This window comes from Pristiophorus japonicus, chromosome 12 (genome assembly GCF_044704955.1).
Source record: "Pristiophorus japonicus isolate sPriJap1 chromosome 12, sPriJap1.hap1, whole genome shotgun sequence".
NCBI classification, from domain to species: Eukaryota; Metazoa; Chordata; class Chondrichthyes; family Pristiophoridae; genus Pristiophorus; species Pristiophorus japonicus.
The window spans coordinates 56515693-56538483 of NC_091988.1; the positions used below are offsets into that span (position 1 = coordinate 56515693).

The 22791-nt window shown below is 47.1% G+C and overlaps 1 protein-coding gene across 1 annotated transcript in view; it reads left to right on the plus strand.

Moving 5' to 3' along the window:
- slc26a6 (solute carrier family 26 member 6) overlaps nucleotides 1-22791 on the plus strand; it is a 154136-nt gene that overhangs the window by 67817 nt on the left and 63528 nt on the right. Inside the window, exons 3-6 of the mRNA XM_070894916.1 lie at nucleotides 10145-10284; nucleotides 11616-11726; nucleotides 14754-14935; nucleotides 17202-17366. Coding sequence (XP_070751017.1) covers nucleotides 10145-10284; nucleotides 11616-11726; nucleotides 14754-14935; nucleotides 17202-17366 — 598 coding nt within the window. The remainder of the gene's footprint in view (nucleotides 1-10144; nucleotides 10285-11615; nucleotides 11727-14753; nucleotides 14936-17201; nucleotides 17367-22791) is intronic.

Sequence of the window (22791 nt, forward strand, 5' to 3'; positions counted from 1 at the left end):
GGGATTGGTGGTAGTGTGCTGATGTGGATTGAGAACTGGTTGTCAGACAGGAAGCAAAGAGTAGGAGTAAATGGGTACTTTTCAGAATGGCAGGCAGTGACTAGTGGGGTACCGCAAGGTTCTGTGCTGGGGCCCCAGCTGTTTACATTGTACATTAATGATTTAGACGAGGGGATTAAAAGTAGTATCTCCAAATTTGCAGATGACACTAAGTTGGGTGGCAGTGTAAGCTGCGAGGAGGATGCTATGAGGCTGCAGAGTGACTTGGATAGGTAAGGTGAGTGGGCAAATGCATGGCAGATGAAGTATAATGTGGATAAATGTGAGGTTATCCACTTTGGTGGTAAAAACAGAGAGACAGACTATTATCTGAATGGTGACAGATTAGGAAAACGGGAGGTGCAATGAGACCTGGGTGTCATGGTACATCAGTCATTGAAGGTTGGCATGCAGGTACAGCAGGCAGTTAAGAAAGCAAATGGCATGTTGGCCTTCATAGCGAGGGGATTTGAGTACAGGGGCAGGAAGGTGTTACTACAGTTGTACAGGGCCTCGGTGAGGCCACACCTGGAGTATTGTGTACAGTTTTGGTCTACTAACTTGAGGAAGGACATTCTTGCTATTGAGGGAGTGCAGCGAAGGTTCACCAGACTGATTCCCGGGATGGCGGGACTGACATATCAAGAAAGATTGGATCAACTGGGCTTGTATTCACTGGAGTTCAGAAGAATGAGAGGGGATCTCATTGAAACGTTTAAAATTCTGACGGGTTTAGACAGGTTAGATGCAGGAAGAATGTTCCCAATGTTGGGGAAGTCCAGAACCAGGGGTCACAGTCTAAGGATAAGGGGTAAGCCATTTAGGACCGAGATGAGGAGAAACTTCTTCACCCAGAGAGTGGTGAACCTGTGGAATTCTCTACCACAGAAAGTTGTTGAGACCAATTCACTAAATATATCCAAAAAGGAGTTAGATGAAGTCCTTACTACTAGGGGGATCAAGGGGTATGGCGAGAAAGCAGGAATGGGGTACTGAAATTGCATGTTCAGCCATGAACTCATTGAATGGCGGTGCAGGCTTGAAGGGCCGAATGGCCTACTGCTGCACCTATTTTCTATGTTTCTATAACAGGAGGCGTGATAAGCAGCTTTCTAGGGAACCCCCTTGGATTCTGAGCATCCCCTGTTTGATTATCTGCACTGCTCGTTCCACCTGGCCGTTTGAGACCGTCTTGAACAGTGCCATTCTGACATGGTTGATTCCATTGCCTGCCATGAAGTCCTGGAATTCAGTGCTCGTGAAGCACAGACCATTGTCGCTGACCAAGACATCTGGTAGACCATGGGCGGCGAACATTGCCCGTAGACTTTCTACCGTGGCAGAGGATGTGCTTGAATTTAAAATGGCACACTCAATCCATTTGGAGTAGGCGTCCCATGAAAGGACCTGCATGGATGCATGACCATGGCTTGGCGGGCCAGGACCAGGGGCTAAGGGGGGCTTCCCTGGGAGCGTTGCACAGCTGAGCACACATGTTGCACCTGCGAACACAAAGTTCCAGGTCTGCATCTATCCCTGGCCACCAAACGTGTGACCTGGCAATTGCCTTCATCATGACAATGCCCGGGTGCTCATTGTGAAGTTCTCTGATAAACACCTCTCTGCCCATCTGGGGCATGACTACTCAGTTTCCCCACAGTAGGCAATTGGCCTGAATCAAGAGTTCATCCTTGCGCCTATGAAACGGTTTAGATTCCTCAGGGCATGCCCCGTATGTGGCTGCCCAGTCCCCATTCAGGACACATTTCTTAACTAAAGACAGTAGCGGGTCTTTATTTGTCCAGACTTTAATCTGACGGGCTGTCACAGGTGAACCTTCGCTTTCAAAAGCTTCAACAGCCATGACCATCTCAGCATCATGCTCAGTTGCCCCCTCAGTGGTGGCTAGTGGGAGCCTGCTGAGTGCATCGGCGCAGTTTTCAGTGCCGGGTCTGTGCCGAATTGTGTAGTCATAGGCGGCTAACGTGAGTGACCACCTCTGTATGCGGGCCGATGCATTCGCATTTATGGCCTTGTTGTCAGCCAAAAGGGACGTTAGGGGTTTGTGATCTGTCTCCAGCTCAAATTTCCTGCCAAACAGGTACTGGTATATTTTTTTTAACTGTATATACACATGCTAGCGCTTCCTTTTCTACCATCCCGTAGTCCCTTTCTGCCTGGGACAGACTTCTGGAGGCATAAGCTACCGGCTGTAACTGACCATTCATTCACATGCTGCAACACACACCCGACCCCATAAGACGACGCATTGCATGTTAAAACAAGTTTCTTCCACGGGTCAGTTTGTTGGAGCATAACAAATTGCGTGCTCTATCAAAAGCCCTTTCCTGGCTGTCCCCCCAGACCCAATCGCGACCTTTGCGTAGGAGCACGTGTAGCGGCTCTAACAGCGTGCTTAATTTGGGAAGAAAGTTACCAAAATAGTTCAGGAGCCCCAGGAACGAACGCAGCTCCGTCGTGTTACGGGGTCTGGGAGCTCTCTGGATCACTTCCATTTTGGTCGCAGTAGGTCTGATCCCGTCTGCTGCTACCCTCCTCCCCAGGAATTCTACCTCTGGAGCTAAGAAGACGCACTTAGCCTTTTTCAGTCGCAGCCCTACCCGGTCCAGTCTGCGCAGCACCTCCTCCAGGTTTTGGAGGTGTTCTTCAGTATCGCGACCCGTGATGAGGATGTCGTCTTGGAAAAACCACCGTCCTTGGAATCGACTTGAGGAGGCTTTCCATATTTCGCTGAAAGATCGCGGCGGCTGAATGAATCCTGAACGGACATCTGTTATACTCAAACAACCCCTTGTGTGTCGTGATGGTGGTCAGCTTCTTCGACTCACTCGCCAGCTCCTGGGTCATGTAAGCTGAGGTCAGGACCAATTTTGAAAAAGGTTTGCCACCGGATAGCGTTGCAAAGAGGTCCTCCGCTCTCGGTAGCGGGTACTGGTCTTGGAGTGACACCCGATTGATGGTGGCCTTGTAATCGCCACATATCCTGATCGACCCATCCACCTTGAGCACCGGCATGATCGGGCTCGCCCAGTCACTGAATTTGACTGGCGAGATGATGCCTTCCCTCAGCAGGTGATCCAATTCGCATTCTATCTTTTCCCGCATCACATACAGCACTGCTCTGGCCTTGTGGTGTACTGGCCTGGCGTCCGAGTTTATGTGAATCATTACCTTGGCTCCCATGAAAGTGCCGATGCCGGGTTGAAATAATGAGTCAAATTTGTCCAGGACCTGTGAGCATGATACTCGCTCCACAGATGAAATTGAATTGACATCGCCCCATTTCCAGTTCATGACAGCAAGCCAACTCCTCTCCAGTAATGCGGGACCATCCCCCGGGACAATCCAGAGTTTCAACCTGTTCTCCGAATCTTTGTGGGTCACGACTACCGTGGCGCTGCCAAGCACTGGGATGATCACCTTTGAATATGTCCGTAGCTGTGCGTCAATCGGCAATAATTTTGGCCTCCTGGCCTTGGACACCCACAACCTTTCGAACTGTTTGATACTCATCAGGGACTGGCTGGCCCCCGTGTCTAGCTCCATTAATACTGGGATGCCACTGAGGAGCACTTTCATCATTATCGGTGGCGTCCTGGTATATGAACTGTATATGTGCTCCACATTTACTCGCTGAACTTCAACTTCCAGCGATTTCCCCCAGTATTCATTTGGCCTCGTAGGGCTTACATAGGCCCGTCCTCCTCGTACATCAACCTGGCTACAGGCTTCCTGCACATACGCGGCAAGTGACCGCTGACTTTGCAGTTTCTGCAGGTATATTGCTGATACCTGCAAGCTCTGGCTGGGTGTTTGCCTCCACACCTCCAGCATGAGCTGGAGGCCCCGTTGTTGGAAACAAAAGGTCTATTACCAGTTGATCCACAAACCGTCAGGAGATGAGCCCTACGTTTGTCGGCCGAATCCTGTCCCAACCAAAACTTTGCTGTAGTCTCTCAATAAAGTCATCCCAATCATCACCAACACAGTACCTCTCTTCTGTACTGCTGGTGGCCATGCTCGTGTGGTTTAAATCCCAGTTTCTCGTCGCCAATGATATGTCCTTACTATACAGTATAAATGCACACGAGGCCCATACTTGAGAGAAGGTCACTCTGTGACCAGTTACCTTTATTACCAAGAACTTAAGTGAAGAAGGTGGGTGGAGCTTCCCCTTTTATACCTGCAAGTCCAGACTAGGAGTGTCTCCCACAAGTTCGCCCCTGTGGTCAATGTTCTCAAGGTGTACAACTTAGGTCAGCTTATACATGGGTTACAATGATAGTTGAATACATGACAGTAATCACAAAGTCATATTATGTATACTTTATCAATTGTGTGTGAGGGTTATACACCAGTGGACCGATTATTTATTTTAACATTTACAGCATAGCAGTGTGCTACTGGGCAATAACATTAACGGGTTCAGATTCATCACAACTTCAAGATGTGCTACTTCCTTGGAATCCACTCCGCAGTGTGTCGTTCTCTGTACATACAAAACAATACTTCCCACTACTGAAGGTGTGGTGCTTTAATTTTTATTGTTCGGGAGGTTTTATGGATGACAATGATTGAAAGCTGTTTCCTTCAATCAAATTAACTCACTTGAGCAGAAATCGTATTGTTCCATGCACTTTGAGCAAAAGGACCATTATGTCCTATAATTTGCACAGCAGTGACACTGAGAATTATTTCATTGTCACATAGCAGTATCAGAGCTTGCACGCATTGATCCCCAGTAACGCTGGATGCATATTATATGGTACATACAGGAACTCCAGTAATGGAGTGTATTGATTTATAGTTTGCAAGAGCATTTTTTACAGTGGCACCGTTTAGATATAATTACAATAAATGTACTGCTCTGTTATATCGTTTTAACATAAGGTATACCGTCCTTCAGTAAATATACTTTCACTTGTCAGATCTGGCCTAGTATCTCCTAGACTTGCACCAAGTCCCGTTCGTCCATCACCCCTGTGCTCTCTGAACTATATTAGCTCTCTGTCCGGCAATGCCTCGAATTTAAAATTCTCCATTGCCCGTCCTCCCTATCTCTGTAACTTACTCCAGCCCTACATCCCTCTGAGATCTCTGTTCCTCCAATTCTGGCCTTTTGTGCAACCCTGATTTCCATTGGCAGCTGTGCCTTCAACTACCTAAGCCCTAACCTCTGACATTTCCTCCCTAAATCTCTCCGCATCTCTATCTCTCTCTCCTTCTTTAAGACACACCCAAACTCCTCCCTGTTTGACCAAGCTTGTGGTCACTTGTCCTAAGATCTCTTTATGAGGCTCGGTGTCAAATTTTGTCTGATAACGCTCTTGTGAAACGCTTTGGGGCGTTTTACTACGTTAAAGGCACTATATAAATACAAGTCATCGTTATTGCTGTAGTGACAGTATAACAGATCCCCTCTTCCTGTTTTATGATGTGAAACAATGTGCCAAAATTCACACAGCTAAAACTCAAAACTGCAAAGTTCACGTGCCATGATAAAATAAAACTCTGGAAAATACCTGCTAGAAAAAAACAAGTGTGTTCAAGGTTATATTGGAACCATTTGCCATTTAGGTGACATTAAAATTCACCCACGTTATGTTGTTTAAGACGGCTTCCAAACTGAGGGTTGCTACAGCATTGCAGCATACCCCTATCTACTGATTATTATTATTTTCTCAAAGCTACAATCAGCAGAACAATCAAACCACATTCTTAAAGGGATTAATAATAGTTCCATTGACTCCAATAGGGAAGGAATTACCATCACTCCTTCTGCTTGCTGGTTGTTTTTATCTTTGGTTTGGTATATAAACTAACCTCAATAGGGGCAGCTTTAATATCCTATTGTTTTTTTTATTGGTATACAATTCAGTTGATTGGGTACGGTAGCATATTGGTAATGTTACTGGACTAGTAATCCAGAAAACTGAGTTCAAATTCTATGGCAGCTGTGATTTAAATTTAATTAAATAAATCTGGAATAGAAAGCTAGTATCAGTAATGATGACCAGGGGCTAGACTTTCCATTAGTTTAGCATCGCTACCGCCGACTTAAAGTCCATTTTAATGCTGAGATAAGGTATACCGCCCAGATATCGCCCATTTTGCCAAAAAATGGAAACTAACGCCCATTTATCGCTCACTTATCGCCCAGCGTTACTTTCGGCATTTAGTTAACGCCGAGAATTAATAATACCGCCTGCCCATTTTTTTTTGCTGTAAAGGTCAGAATAGCCGAAACTAACGCCCATAATATCGCCGAGCGTTACTTTTGGCATCTCGCCCACATATTGCCGACAACATCGCTCGCTGAAACACAAGCTGAGAAAAAGTTGCTCTCACCTGACCTTAACCCAGCGGTATGGACGCCATTTTGTAAATCGGAGGACTTTTCATATAAAAGGCTGCTTCAACTTCTGGGGAGTTTTGATGTAGTCTCGAGTTATGTTAAGGTGGTTTGAACATTTGAACAAACATTTTATCATACTGTGGACAAATTTAATTTCTTTTATTTGTTTTAGTAGCTAAATTTATTGTTTGTGAATAATAGGTATAATACTGATAGTCATTATAATGGGGTCTGTAATTTCTCAGCCTGTCTTGATGACTACGCCCATGCTGCAGACTAGAGATGGCAGAAGGTATATTGAAGAGCATTATGTGCCCAATCAAAGAGGTGGCAGACTGAGGAGGACGAGAACTTACACCCGACGCACTTACCGGGAGAAGCGATCTTATCTGAGAAAATGTGCAACAATGTTATGATAAAGAATATAAATTTAATGATAATATGTGTATTAATTCATACGGATAACTGTACAAAACACCCCACCCCCACCACAAATTTATAACATTTATCATTTATTAAAATTTTAACATTTCCAAAAAGACTACAAACACAGAGAACACAAATGCAAAAAGATAAATACCCCCTCTCCCTCCCCGCTAACCTCCCAACATTCCTACCCCCCCCCGCCCCCCGCATCTTCTCTCCACTTCTGCCCCTTCCCCTTCCCCTCCTGACTGCAAGCCGACTTGCCAAAGTGCTTCTCAGGCACTGCTTCATTGGGGGGGGGGGGGATGATGGCAGAACCGCTGGCTGGCCGGATGCTAGAGAGGATAGTCCAGAGGAGGGAACATCCTCCGAGCCAGAAGCAAGAGCTTCCTCCTGGCTCTCATATGTCATTGGCAAGGGGGGTGTGACACCTTGGGTTTCAGGGCCGCATTCCGGGACCACTCGTCGCCCTCTGGCACCAGTGTTCCTGCCTATCATCTCCAAGGCCACCGCCATCTGTGGCATGTTCTGCGTCATGGTTGTGGATATTTTGGCCAGCTGTTGGGATATGCCCCCCATTGTCTGGAGGACCTGCTGACCTGTGTTAACATTCCTCCTCGACAAATTAACCATGTCCCTGTTGAGCTCTGCCGATCGTGGAGTAGTCCTGCTGTGCCGAAGCAACCTCTGCAGGGTTATCGCCAGCATGGAGACACTTGGGGTGCCCTGCGGCAAAATGCTTGGGCCCACTACCTCCACGGTGGGGGAGGACATGACCGCAAGAGCACTAAATGTCATCGGTGTAGTTGACATGGAGGTTGTTGCTGCAGGCTCCTCCAACTCCTCACTGTTGTCAGTGGAGAGGGCACCCTGCAGCTCAGTGGGCAAGAATTGGGGCTCCTGACCACCAGATGTACGATCCACCACCGACACCGGATCCACACCTTGCCTCGGTGATGTTGTCTGTGATGGTGCTCTTGACGGAGCTACAAAATATAAATCAGGTCATTAGAGGAGAAGTGGGTGCTCGGGTCACAGGGGGATTCAAACGCTACACACAGCATATGTACAAGAACAGCACTTAGGCTATCAAATTAATCACAGATATCACATTTAATGAACATAACCAAATTCTGCATTACAATGATTTTCATGAGCCCATCATTACACTTTCATCAATTATCTATCATATATTGTTCGGATATGAGTGGGTGTGGCATTTATTGACTTTACATCACGCAGTGGTGTTTACTTTACTCACGTGGCATAACATCTGGTTCTGCTGCTGCACGCGTGGTTGACCGAGGGTGGATCCCTCCTAGTGCCAGAGCCCGCTCCTCTAGGTCGGTCAGCTCACACATCACTGCTGGGCTGGACCCGTGCACCGCTGCTCGGCCCTATTCTTCGAAAGCTTCTTCTGCCAAAGGTAACAACAGCACGACATGGCATAAGATGATTGCGTCTGATCATTGCTAGGTACTGTCACATATACTGATACAACACATAACCAATAGATGTTATCATTATTATTATCATTATTAACCTAAAGACGTACACTGTAAACGTAAGATTTGAGTTAAACATTCCTGGTCTAACTGCAATATATCAGACCTGAATTTATTTACTCATTACACTTACAATTCCAATTATATAAATATATAAGTAAATGTAAATAAATGTAATACTTACTCTGCTGGATCTGACAAGGTCGTTCCAGCGCTTGCGGTACTGGTTGCCCTCATGCACCTCGTGCGTCGCCAACGAGACCACCTCAGCTATCTTGGTCCAAATTTTCTGATAAACCTTCAGGGTGGGCTTCCCACGTTGACCCCGGGTCAATTGACCCCCAACGTGACTCCACCTTCTGCAGGAGGGCAGCATTTGCCTCGTCGGAGAATCTCCGAGCTCGTTTTCGTCCTCCCACTTCGACTTCCGCTCCTACTTCACTGCTGTCACTAGCCTCGTCCCCCTCCACATTGTGCTATCTCGCCTCCTCCATGCCTTTTTTTTTTCCCCCAAATTTCGGTGTAAACAAACTACATAGTACTCTCAATTCTTCTTACTCCTCCAAAATATTTTTCCTACCTCCCACAACAGCCAAACAAATGACAAAGAACCGGACAAGAAAGACACACGCGCTTTCTGTTCCTCTCTGCTCTCTCTCTCTCTCTCCTCTTCTGCGCATGTATTGATGACCCCTGACCTCCTGAAATGTGGGAAAAAACCATTGCCATGGTGTTGCTATGGACTCCGACATTTTACGGCAGAAGGGCAAAAAATTTACCCCTAACGCCCATTTCACATCACTCCCGCTAACGTCCATTTTATAAAATGGAAACTACGGGTTTTGAAAATGGACGATAATCCGGTAATCTCAAGATCCATAATAAATGCCTCGCTGGAAATAACGCCCATTGTTGGGCGATCTGCATAATAATGGAAAGTCTAGTCCCAGGAAACTACCAGATTGTCGTTAAAAAAAACATTTGGTTCACTAGGGAAGCAACTCTGCCATCCTTACCTGGTCCAAACCCACAACAATGTGGTTGACTCTTAACTGCCCTCTGAAATGGCCCAGCAAGCTACTTAGTTGTACCAAACCGCTCTAAAGAAGTAACTCGAAATGCAGCGGTTCAAGAAGGTGGCTCACCACCACCTTCTCGAGGACAATTAGTGATGGGTAATAAATGCTAATGACGCCCACATTCCATGAATTGACTAAAAAAATTGTGCTTGAGATTTGGAAGTTTCATTGCTAGAGGCTCTAATGCGTTTCAAACGAATCTTTGGCTTGTCTCCAGGTGATTAAAAATGTCCACTTAAAACAATCTCATCTGCACTCTGCTCTGGGGGATTGTCCTATGAGGAGAGATTGAGTAAACTAGGCCTATATTCTCTTGAGTTTAGAAGAATGAGAGGTGATCTTATTGAAACATACAATGCAGGGAGGATGTTTCTCCTGGCTGGGGAGTCGAGAACCAGGGGTCATGGTCTCAGAATAAGGGATTGGCCAGTTAGAACTGAGATGAAGAGAAATCTTTTCACTCAGAGGGTGGTGAATCTTTGGAATTGTCTACCCCAGAGGGCTTGTGGATGCTCAGTCGTTGAGTATGTTTAAGGCAGAGATCAATAGATTTTTGAATATTAAGGAAATCAAGGGATATGGCGATAGTGGAGTTGAGGTAGAAGATCAGCCATGATCTTATTGAATGGCAGAGCAGGCTCGAGGGGCCGAATGACCTACTCCTGCTCCTAGTTCTTGCGTTCTTGTGCTAACACTGACTGAACAACCTTTTTTTCCAGCTGTTCAGGCCCCAAAGCCAAAGCCTTGCTGTTCAAGTTCGTCCCGATCCTCCGCTGGTTGCCCAAATATCCCTTCCGAGAATGGCTGATGGGCGATATCTGCTCCGGATTCAGTGTCGGAATCGTGCAGTTGCCACAGAGTGAGCACTTTATCTTTTACAAACACCATGCAAAGGCAATTGCTGCCCCTGTTACGACCGCATGAGACTCTCGAACACGTTATTTCAGAATGCTTCGGACAACAGCAGCAACAACTTGTATTTATATAGCGCCTTTAAAGTAGTGAAACATCCAAAGGTGCTTCACAGGAGGATTATGAGATCAAAAATTTGACACCGAGCCACATAAGGAGAAATTAGCGCAGATGACCAAAAGCTAGGTCAAAGAGGTAGGTTTTAAGGAGCGTCTTGAAGGAGGAAAGAGAGGTGGAGAGGCGGAGAGGTTTAGGCAGGGAGTTCCACAGTTTACGGCCTGAGCAACAGAAGTCACGGCCGCCAATGGTTGAGCGATTATAATCAGGGATGTTCAAGAGGGCAGAATTAGAGGAGCGCAAACATCTCTTCGGGTGGGGGGTGAGGAGGTGGGGGGGGCGTTGTGAAGCTGAAGGAGATTACAGAGACAGGGAGGGGGATTTGAAAACAAGGATGAGAATTTTGAAATCGAGGCGTTGCTTAGCCAGGAGCCAATGTAGGTCAGCGAGCACAGGGGTAATGGGTGAGTGAGACTTGTGAGTTAGGATACGGGCAGCCGAGTTTTGGATCACCTCTAGTTTACGTAGGGTAGAATGTGGGAGGCCAGCCAGGAGTGCGTTGGAATAGTCAGGTCTCGAAGTAAAAAGGCATGGATGAGGGCTTCAGCAGTGGATGAGCTGAGGCAGGAGCAGAGACGAGTGATGTTACGGAGGTGGAAATAGGTCGTCTTAGTTATGCTGCAGATATGTGGTCGAAAGCAAAATTGGATGGAGCTACACTAAATACTTACTGGGTTAAAGAGTTGGTAAAATGTTTTGCAGAACGCTGGCGTAATTGGGAAGAAGCACAATACAGGCGGTATCGCTTTGGCTGCACACTATATGCTACATCCCATATTCAGTTCCATTAACAGCGATGATTATTGGGATGGGGTGCCTAACTGGAGAGCCAGCATAACTGCAGAAGGGAATCTGCCCACTGAGTGGAGTCCAGCCATATGCCCATAGGGAAAGAGGAATGAGTAAAATCAGAAGCTGTGGCAAGTAATCCATCAAGGGTAATCCCAAAAGGGATCTGATAAGAGGTCATCTCGCCACAGTCATCGCCTCCTACTGGGAAGAGGCGCCAGGATACCTGAAGAAGATGGGACATTAAAATAAGGCAATAGTCAGCCATTTTTGGTCATGAGTGATGTAATACTTTCTAAACATCTGAAATTACATTAGGAAATAAATAGTCTGGTTTATGAATGTGAATTTAATTTATATTTTGTTTTGCAGGTATGGCATATGCACTTTTGGCAGCTGTTCCCCCTGTGTTTGGACTCTATACGTCCTTCTTCCCTGTGCTTATGTACTTTATATTCGGAACATCCAGACATGTTTCAGTAGGTAAGCTCTGTAGCCTTCCTCTTTTGACAATGCAGTACTTGATTCTTAGACTTTATTCCCCCTTTCCCAAGTTCCTTTAATTTGGCCACCAGAAGCTACTCACTAATAAATGGCTTCCTTCATCGGGGCGAAGAGCCCATGACTCAGCCTTCCTGCTCCTATATTAGAGTGATTCTTCTAAAGGTGCATTCTAAAGAACATAAGAAATAGGAGCAGGAGTAAGCCATTTGGCCCCTCGAGCCTGCTCGGCCATTCAATAAGATCATGGCTGATCTGATCATGGACTCAGCTCCACTTCCCTGCCCGCTCCCCATAACGTTCCCTTATCACTCAAAAATCTGTCTGTCTCCGCCTTAAATATATTCAATGACCCAGCCTCCACAGCTCTCTGTGGCAGAGAATGCCACAGATTTACAACCTTCTGAGAGAAGAAATTTCTCCTCATCTCAGTTTTAAATGGGCGGCCCCTTATTCTAAGGCTATGCCCCCTAGTTTTAGTTTCCCCTATGAGTGGAAATATCCTCTGTGCATCCACCTTGTCGAGCCCCCTCATTATCTTATAAGTTTCAATAAGATCACCTCTCATTCCTCTGAACTCCAATGTGTCTCGGCCCAACCTACTCAACCTATCCTCATAAGTCAGCCCCCTCATCTCCGGAATCAACCTAGTGAACCTTCTCTGAACAGCTTCCAATACAAGTAGATCCTTCCTTAAATACGGAGACCAAAACTATACGCAGTACTCCAGCTGTGGCCTCACCAATACCCTGTGCAGTTGTAGCAGGACTTCTCTGCTTTTATACTCTATCCCCCTTGCAATAAAGGCCAACATTCCATTTGCCTGTCTGATTACTTGCTGTACCTGCATACTACATTTTTGTGTTTCATGCACAAGGACCCCCAGATCCTTCTGTACTGCAGTACTTTGCAATTTTTCTCCTTTTAAATTATAATTTGCTTTTCTATTATTTCTGCCAAAGTGGATTACCTCACATTTTCTCACATTATACTCCATCTGCCAAATTTTTGCCCACTCTCTTAGCCTGTCTATATCCCTTTGCAGATTTTTTGTGTCCTCCTCACAATTTTCTTTCCCACCCATCTTTGTATCATCAGCAAACTTGGCTACATTACACTCGGTCCCTTCATCCAAGTCATTAATATAGATTGTAAATAGTTAAGGACCCAGCACCGATCCCTGCGACACCCCACTAGTCACTGTTTGCCAACCAGAAAATGACCCATTTATCCCATATAGTTTGTGGAATCAATTTTTATGCTTCCCACATTTGTAACTGGGCCAATTCATGTATATCTGTTAAAGTTTGGAAGTGATTATTCAGTAATTTAGAAGGTCACTATTTTTGGTCTCTTCATCTAAGGAAGGATATACTTGCCTTGGAGGCGGTGCAACGGAGGTTCACTAGATTGATTCCCGGGATCAGAGGGCTGTCTTATGATGAGAGATGGTGTAGATTGGGCCTATACTCTCTGGTGTTTAGAAGAATGAGAGGTAATCTCATTGAAACATACAAGATTCTGAAGGGGATTGAGAGGGTAGATGCTGAGAGGTTGTTTCTCCTGGCTGGAGTGTCTAGAACTAAGGGGCACAGTCTCAGGATAAGGGGTAGGCCATTTAAGATAGAGATGAGGAGGAATTTCTTCACTCAAAGGATTGTGAATCTTTGATATTCTCTGCCCCAGAGAGCTGTGGATGCTGAGTCTCTGAATATATTCAAGGTTGAGATAGATAGAGTCTAGGGGAAACAAGGGATATTGAGATCAGGACGGAAAGTTCAATGAGGTCGATGATCAGCCATGATCTTATTGAATGGCGGAGTAGGCACAAGAGGCTATAGGGCCAACTCCTGCTCTAATTTCTTGTGTTCTTATCTGAGTGAGGCCCTGCTTAATATCAGCCTTCCCATGTTGTTGTGCAAGTCTCACGTACCCGCTCCAGGTGGAACACTGCTTCTCCTGTTGCTTCTTATACTCCATGGTCTACCGATGCTTTGTATACTGCTCAACCATCTCCTCACATCACTCCATCTAAGGGCCTGTTCATGCCACTCCTTCTACAAAGCTGCTCATGTTCTCTTTGTATTGTCGCTGACTCACACTGTCCAGAACACTGCTCATACTTCTCATGCAGCTCCATCTTTAGATGCTCCATAGGGGACAGTGCTCATACACTCTTGTACTCTCATCACTCCAGTTCATGTGCTCACCAATCATACTATGCTATCTAGGCAGCTTCTAATATTGCTTTGCACACCACACATACACAATCACTGCATATAGGATACATAACTTATTCAACTCCATGCCGTAACTTGCTAAGATAGGTCATGTGCAGGGTGATGTTTTATCATTCCATATAAAGAAAGACTTACATTTATATAGCACCTTTCACGGCCACCACAAAGCACTTTACAGCCAATGAAGTACTTTGGAGTGTAGTCACAGTTGTAATTTGGGTAACGCGGCAGTCAATTTGCACACAGCCATTTCCCACAAACAGCAATGTGATAATGACCAGATAATCTGTTTTTGTTATGTTGATTGAGGGATAAATATTAGCGTTGCTCTTCTTTGAATAGTGCCATAAGATGTTTTACATTCATTGAGAGAGCAAGCGGTGCCTCGGTTTAACATCTCATCTGAAAGATGGCAACTCCAACAGTGTAGCACTCCCTCAGCACTGCTTTGGAGAGTCAGCCTAAATTTATGTGCTCAAGTCCCTGGAGTAGGATTTGAATCCACAACCTTCTGACTCAGAGCCACTGAGCCACAGCTGACACTTGGGTGATTCTTTATCATTGCATACAGGGTGATGCTTCAGTGCACTGTGGAAGGTAATGCTCTGTCACTCAGTGCAAGGTGATGCTATATCATTCCGTGCAGGGTGATGTTCCTGGGTGGGCAAAAGTAAAGGGAATAACTAGCCTATGATCTAGTTTAGAATGTTTTCTGTAAATTAATGCTTATAGAATGACTCCGTGTTTGTCCAATTCTGCCCTTCTGCAGGTTCCTTCGCAGTACTGAGCGTTATGTTGGGGACCATCACTGAGAGATTGGCCCCGGATGAGGATTTTCAGATTGGTTTTCTAAATAACACAAATGGAACGATCAACATCGACACGGAGGCACGAGATTTAATGAGGGTGAAAGTGGCAGCCATGGTTACCTTCCTTTGCGGGATCTTTCAAGTGAGTTCATTTATTTGCCATGAGAAAGATAAGAGCTGGTACTCATTTGGGGAAGGAGGGGTGGAAGAGACAGGATTAAGGGTTGCAACATGTTAACAAATTGACATCTATTAGCAACTGGGCTTGCATGCAGTCCAGAAAAGAAATTGTAGCTTACTGTTTTTCAGGATTCAAAAGGGATTGTGTCAAAGGAAGTGAATGTATTTGTTTCATGGGTTCTTTTCTTAAGAATTCATAGCAACACATTGCTAATAAGAACTAGTTGGTTTATTAACAAAGGTTTAACAATCACACTACACATTACCAGTTTATCCACTAGGCTCACAACTGCACACCTCATTGTAGATAACTTAGACCCAACTGGCTGTGGTTTTATTGAGTCTTGTGAACATCGTGTGACTGGCTAAGCCACTCACAATGCAACAGCTCTACAAACATGTGAGCATACCCACAGGTGCATACAGTACAGGAAGTACATTCCATCTTTATTCTGAGCTCACAACTCAATATCTGTCCACCAACCCACCCCACTACTCATCCCCATTATAGCATGTCATTATTCATTTAACCCTCTTTCTTCCTCACCACTCATTAACCAAGACTCTATCAGCACTTTGTGTTTTAACTAGCACCCTGGTTCCTGTTCTCCCGTTGAACTTTTAGATGCTACGGTCGTATTAATTCTGAGAAACTAATGGGTCCCAGATCTGTCTCTTGTCTCTTCCATCTATTTGTTGAACAGCATAGAAGCCTCGCCATCAGAAATTGTGTGTTGAATAATAAGACCTAAAGGGAGGGAGAGTGAAAAATAGAACTAAAAAAAAAACACCAACAAAATACTTTCCATTTCATGATCCATCGAAGAGTTGCTGTCACCTAATCAGCTGTTTCACAAGAAAAGTAACCATGTCATTCAGTCTTCCTAAAGGGCATAATGACCACTCCACCAACGGATATCAGACAGGTGAGACCACACCTGGAGTATTGTGTGCAGTTTTGGTCTCCTTACCTTATACTTGCCATAGATGGAATGCAGCAAAGGTTCACCAGACTGATTCCTGGGATGGCAGGAGGAGAGATTGGGTTGATTCGGCCTAAATTCATGAGAGTTTAGAAGAATGAGAGGGGATCTCATTGAAACATATAAAATTCTGATGGGGCTGGACAGACTGGATGTGGGGAGGATATTTCCCCTGCTGGAAGTCTAGAACAAGGGGTCACAGTCTCAGGATACGGGGTAGGAAATTTACGACTGAAGGAGAAATTTCTTCACTCAGAGGGTGGTGAACCTGTGGAATTTTCTACCACAGAAGGCTGTGGAGGCCAAGTCACTGAATATATTTAAGAAGGAGATAGATATATTTCTAGACACAAAAGGCATCAAGGGGTATGGGGAGAAAGCGAGAATATGGTGTTGAGATAGAGGATCAGCCATGATCATGTTGAATGGCAGTGCAGGCTTGAAGGGCCGAATGTCCTACTACTGCTCCTTTCGATGTTTCTCTGTTTAGAAGCAGTGTCATTTACTAATATTGTTTGTCGTGAGGGAGAGGTCCTCTCAGGAACGCTCATGACAGAACAATAGAGTGTGGGTAAACACCCACAATTTCCAAACATTATAACACTGTGGGCCAGGTGAGATCAGGCATGTCCCTCACAGCAAAACAAAGAACAGATTCAATACTTATATGAATTTGTTTTATTTTATTGGGATCCTTCTACTTATTATACAAGAGACATGTTAACCCTGCCTCCCATATATTATATTGTCTTGTCTTCTTTGACTAGAAAGCAAAATGGAGAGGGAATAACTTTCGATGGAAAGGAATGTTGGGCGGGGTGCATAACGGGATGGTGCATAATGGCCGGCCAATCCACTACCTGCTGTTTTCCACCACTGCCGAAAGTTAAAATCCGTCCTATTTGTCTTATCATGGACTTTACTCAACCCATTCAATATCATAAGGGAGGTGAGCAACTATAAATGAGACCATCAGCAAGATAAATACTTGATGGCTCTCAATTGCCAGTGCTCACTAAGGTCATGCAGCACAGCAATGAGTAACAATAGTTATTCATTAACGAAAACCTTGTCATCTGGCTGTTCCTCCAGATGGACTCAATCACCGGCATACCTAACTCTGTCAAGGGCAACAGATAAAGTGGAGACAACCTGCAAAATGGCCCCAAGGTTGCACCATACGCACCACAGGGATAGAAGCAATCTTATTGTGTCGATAACTCGTTTTTTCTTCCAATTGTGCAGATCCTGCTGGGAGCGATACGGTTCGGATTTGTTGTCACGTACCTGTCTGACCCTCTCGTGCGAGGTTATACAACTGGCGCAGCAGTCCATGTACTGGTGTCACAGCTGAAGTATGTGTTTGGCATCCCGGTTCCCAGAAAGAATGGACCCCTTGCACTAATCTATGTGAGTAACAGGTGGCTTTATGTAACGTGAGATATGAATTGGTGACTACTGGTGGAGTTCTGAACTACAGCATCAGATTACTGTCATGTAATATAAAACAAAATAGTAAAATATTTTGCCTGGACTGGAGGAGTTTAGCTATGAGGAAAGATGGCTGGATTTGTTTTCTTTGGAACAGAGGAGGCTGAGGGGAGACCTTATTGAGATGTATAAAATTATGAGGGGCCTAGATAGAGTGGATAGGACAGACCTGTTTCCCTTAGCTGAGGGGTCAACAACCATAGATTTAAAGCAATTGGTAGGAGGTTTGGAGGGGATTTGGGGGGAAATTTCTTCACCCAGAGGGTGGTGGGGGTCTGGAACTCACTGCCTGAAAGAGTGGTAGAGGCAGAAACAGTCATCACATTTCATCATCGTCGTCATCATCGGCAGTCCCTCGGAAACTCTGAGCATGAGTTTTTATGTAGCTGTACAGTCCAATACGAGAACCACAGTCTCTGTTACAGGTGGGACAGATAGTTGTTGAGGGAAAGGTGGCAGGGGGGGTGGAGTCTGGTTTGCCACACGCTCTTTCCGCTGCCTGAGCTTGATTTCTGCATACTCTCGATGACGAGCCTCGAGGAGCTCAGCGCCCTCCCGGATGCACTTCCTCCACTTAGGGTGGTCTTTGGCCAGGGATTCCCAGGTGTCAGTGGGGATGTTGCACTTTATCAAGGAGCCTTTGAGGGTGTTCTTGTAACGTTTCCGCTACTCACCTTTGGCTCGTTTACCGTGAAGGAGTTCCGAGTAGAGCGCTTACTTTGGGAGTCTCGCGTCTGGCATGCAAACTATGTGGCCTGCCCAACGGAGCTGATCAAGTATGGTCAGTGCTTCAATGCTGGGGATGTTGGCCTGGTCGAGGACACTAACGTTGGTGCAACTGTCCTCCCAGGGGATTTGTGGGATCTTGCGGAGACATCGTCGGTGGTATTTCTCCAGCAACTTGAGGTGTCTACTGTACATGGTCCATGTTTCTGAGCCATACAGGAGGGCAGGTATTACTACGGCCCTGTAGACCATGAGCTTGGTGACAGTTTTGAGGTCCTTGTCTTCAAACACTCTTTTCCTCAGGCGGCCGAAGGCTGCACTGGCGTACTGGAGGTGGCATTGGATCTCGTCGTCAATGTCTGCTCTTGTTGATAGGAGGCTCCCGAGATAAGGGAAGTGGTCCACATTGTCCAGGGCCACGCCGTAGATTTTGATGACTGGGGTGCAGTGCTGTGCGGCGAGGACAGGCTGGTAGAGGACCTTTGTCTTACTGATGTTTAGCGTAAGGCCCATGCTTTCGTACGCCTCAGTAAATACGTCGACTATGTCCTGGAGTTCAGCCTCTGTATGTGCGCAGACGCAGGCGTTGTCCACGTTCTGTAGCTCGACGACGGAGGTTGGGGTGGTCTTGGACCTGGCCTGGAGACGACGCAGGTTGAACAGATTCCCACTGGTTCTGTAGTTTAGTTCCACTCCGCGAGGAGCTTGTCGACTGTGAGGTGGAGCATGGCAGCGAGGAAGAAGTATTTGGATGTGCACTTGTAGTGTCGTAACCTACAGGGCTACGGACAAAGAGCTGCAAAATGGAATTAGGCTGGATAGCTCTTTGTTCACCGGCGTGGACATGATGGGCCTCCTTCCGTGCTGTAAATTTCTATGATTCTATGATTTGACAGGCACATTAATAAAAAAAGGAAGGTTGGGATGGGAACAGGGCCATTAAGGGATAGACAGGACAAGTAACTATAGAGAGATGGCAGAAGTATTAAATAATTATTTTGCTTCACAATTTACTTGGGAGATAGAACAGGTGGACATGACATTGGAGGATGAGATTAGTAATGGGATAAGTGCATTTAAAATAAAAAAGAGGGGATATATGAAATAAACTCAAAGAGGATAAAACCCCTGATCCCGATGTATTTTAAAAGAACCTAGGGATGAGATAGCAGAGGCATTATTACACATATTTAATAGTTCATTAGAAAAAGGTGTAGTAACATCATCATAGACAATCCCTCGGAATCGAGGAGGACTTGCTTCCTATCTTAACATGAGTTCTTAGGTGGCTGAACAGTCCAATAAGAGAACCACAGACTCTGTTACAGGTGGGACAGATAGTCGTTGAGGGAAAGGGTGGGTGGGACAGGTTTGCTGCACGCTCTTTCCGCTGCCTGCGCTTGTTTTCTGCATGCTCTCGGCGATGGACTTGAGGTGCTCAGCGCCCTCCTGGATGCATTTCCTCCACTTAGGGCAATCTCTGGCCAGGGACTCCCAGGTGTCAGTGGGGATGTTGCACTTTATCAGGGAGGCTTTGAGGATGTCCTTGTACCGTTTCCTTTGCGCTGAGCACCTCATTGCCGAGAACATGCAGAAAACAAGTGCAGGCAGCGGAAAGAGCGTGCGGTAAACCAATCCTCAACACCCTTCCCTCAACAACTATCTGCCCCACCTGTGACAGAGGACTGGTGGATAGCTAACATAATACCTGTATTCAAGAAAGGGGATAGAACATGTCTAGGGAATTATAGACAGTCAGCTTAACACCAGTGGTAGGAATATTAATGGAATCCCAACTAAAGGAGAAATAAAAGAACATCTAGAAACAAAAAATATAACAAGCATGGATTTCAAAAGGGATAATCTTGCTTGACCAACCTCATTGAATTTTTTGAAGAGGTAACAGAGAGTAGACAATGGTAATGCAGTAGATATAATTTATCCAGATTTTCAAAAGGTCTTCGATAAGGTACTCCATAATCATTGTCATCATAAGCGGTCCGTCGAACGAGGATGACTTGCTTCCACACCAAAAAGGATGAGTTTTCAGATGTTTCAATGAAGGACCCAATATTCCAGTTGTGAACTTCAGGGATGGAAGATGCCTGTGTGTGGATTTTTTTAACATGTGGTGACCATTGCACATCAGCCACCACACGGGCTTGACAGAGCTAGGCCTTTATCCAGTGGCAAGGGTTAACCAGGATGACTGGAGACCTGCTCTGCTGCACGGACCTATTGTGCACACATATCGCAGTGTGGGCTGACCCATGCTGCCCCTGGGCCCTCTGCTCTTCTGGGCCCCGTACTCCATCTGCCGCACCACCACGATTTCTCGCCGTTCCTCCGCCATAAACATTCACCGCACCTTTGCCACAATCTCTTGCCACTCCTCTGCCACAAAACATTCGCTGCACCTCCGCCACAATCACTCACCGAATCTCAGCCACGATCTCTCACCGCTCCTCCAAACCGATCATTTGACTCATTTCCGCCTCGATCACTCGCCGCTTCTCCGCCTCAAACATTCGCCGCACCTCCGCCACGATCTCTCGCCGCTCATCCGCCCCGACCTTCCCGCTCCTCTGTACTTGGGCACTGCGATGTTTTTGCCCACGCTCCAAATGGTGACCTGGGTTTTGAAGACATCACCCAGTCATCCACCTCGAAGTCGTCGCACACTTGGAGCAGCACGCGCTGGAAGTTGTAGTGGCTTTTTTATCCTTCTGACCTGTGGTGATGTCCTCTCGCAAGTCAGGGTGGCCCACAATGTAATAGTAACTCCATAATAGACTGATGAACAAGGTCAGAGAATGCAGAGTCAGGGGACAAGTAGTAGAATTGATAACTAGCTGGCTTCAAGACAGAAAGCAGAGAGTCGGGGTAAGAAAGTGGGTAATGGTATTCCACAAGGATCAGTGCTGGGACCACTGTTGTTCACAATTTATATTAACGATTTAGACTTTGGAATCAAAAACAGAATTTCTAAATTTGCGGATTATACCAAATTGGAGGGGTGCGGGGAGGGGAGTCAATCCTGAGAAAAACTGCAACAAATTACTGGTGGACATTAATAAACTTGCAGAATGAGCATATAATTAGTAAATAAAGTTCAACACAGATAAATGTGAGGTATTACATTTTGGTAGGAAGAATAGGGAAATCACTTATTTCTTGGCGGTTACGAGTCTGGGTGGGGTAGAGGAGCAAAGGGATCTCGGAGTCCACATACATAAGTCACTAAAAGTTGCGACACAGGTTAGCAAGGCCATAAAAAAAGCAAACCAAGCACTTGGGTTTATTTCTAGAGATATAGGGCCCAAGTTTCGGGCCACGCCTAGAACGGCGCAGCCCCGACCTGGACGCCCGTTTTTCGCGCCACAAAGTGCGCCTAAAAAAAACTTACAGATTCTCCGGTTCCCTGCTAGTCCTCTGGAGTCAGGTGCGGCGCAGCATGAGCTGTGGGCGACGGAGCTAGGTCCCTGCGCTGAAAACAGTGCCGGGACCTCTGCACATGCACGCTACAGTGGCCGCGCATGTGCAGTAGCTCCAGGCGCCCAAAACTGTATGGGAGGGGCCCGAAGCACGCAGCCCCTAGCCCTGGTCGAATGACCTCGCTAGGGCTGCGTGCATAAGGCTGCCTCCCATGCCCAGCTCCTGCTTCCTCCCGACCCGACTCGACTCCCGCTTCCCCCACCCCCCTCCCGCCCCGCCCCCGGACTGGACCGACCCCGACACCGACCCGACTCCCGCTTCCCCCACCCCTCCCCGCCCCCGGACCGGACCCGACCTCCCGGACTGGACCCGACCTGCGCTCCATTCCCACCCCCCCACCCGACCTGACCTCCCTCTCCCTCCCTCCCTCCCCCCCGACCCAACTGAACCGACCCGCCCCCCCCACCCCAACCGGACCCGACCCGACCCGACCCAAGCCGACCCGCGCTCCCCCCCCCACCCGACCTGACCTCCCTCCCTCCCTCCGAACCGAACCGACCTCCCTCCGCCCCCCCGACCCGATCCGCACTCCCGACCCCGACCCGCGCTCCCGACCCTGACCCGATCCGCGCTCCCGACCCCGGACCCCGGACCCGACCCGACCCAATGCCACCTACCTGTAAATCTGATGCTGGGGACGGGCCCTGCCCGAAGTCTTGGGCTCGGCCCATTCAGCCTCCACCCCCCCTTCTCCTTTCCCTCCTCTTCTCCTTTCCCCCCTTCACCTCCTTCTCCTTTTCCCCCTTCTCCTTTCCCCCTTCTCATTCCCCCCCTTCCCTTCCCCCTTCTCCTCTCCCCCCTTTCCCCTTCTCCTCTCCCCCCTTCCCCTTCTCCTCCCCTCCCTTCCCCTTCTCCTCCCCCTTCCCCTTCTCCTCCCTCCCCTTCCCCTTCTCCTCCCCCTTCCTCTTCTCCTCCCCCCTTCCCCTTCTCCTCCCCCTTCCCCTTCTCCTCCCCCCTTCCCCTTCTCCTCCCCTTCCCCTTCTCCTCCCCCTTCCCCTTCTCCTCCCCCCTTCCCCCCTTCCCCTTCTCCTCCCCCTTCCCCTTCTCCTCCCCCCTTCCCCTTCTCCTCTCCCCTTCCCTTTCTCCTCCCCCCTTCCCCTTCTCCTCCCCCCTTCTCTCCCCC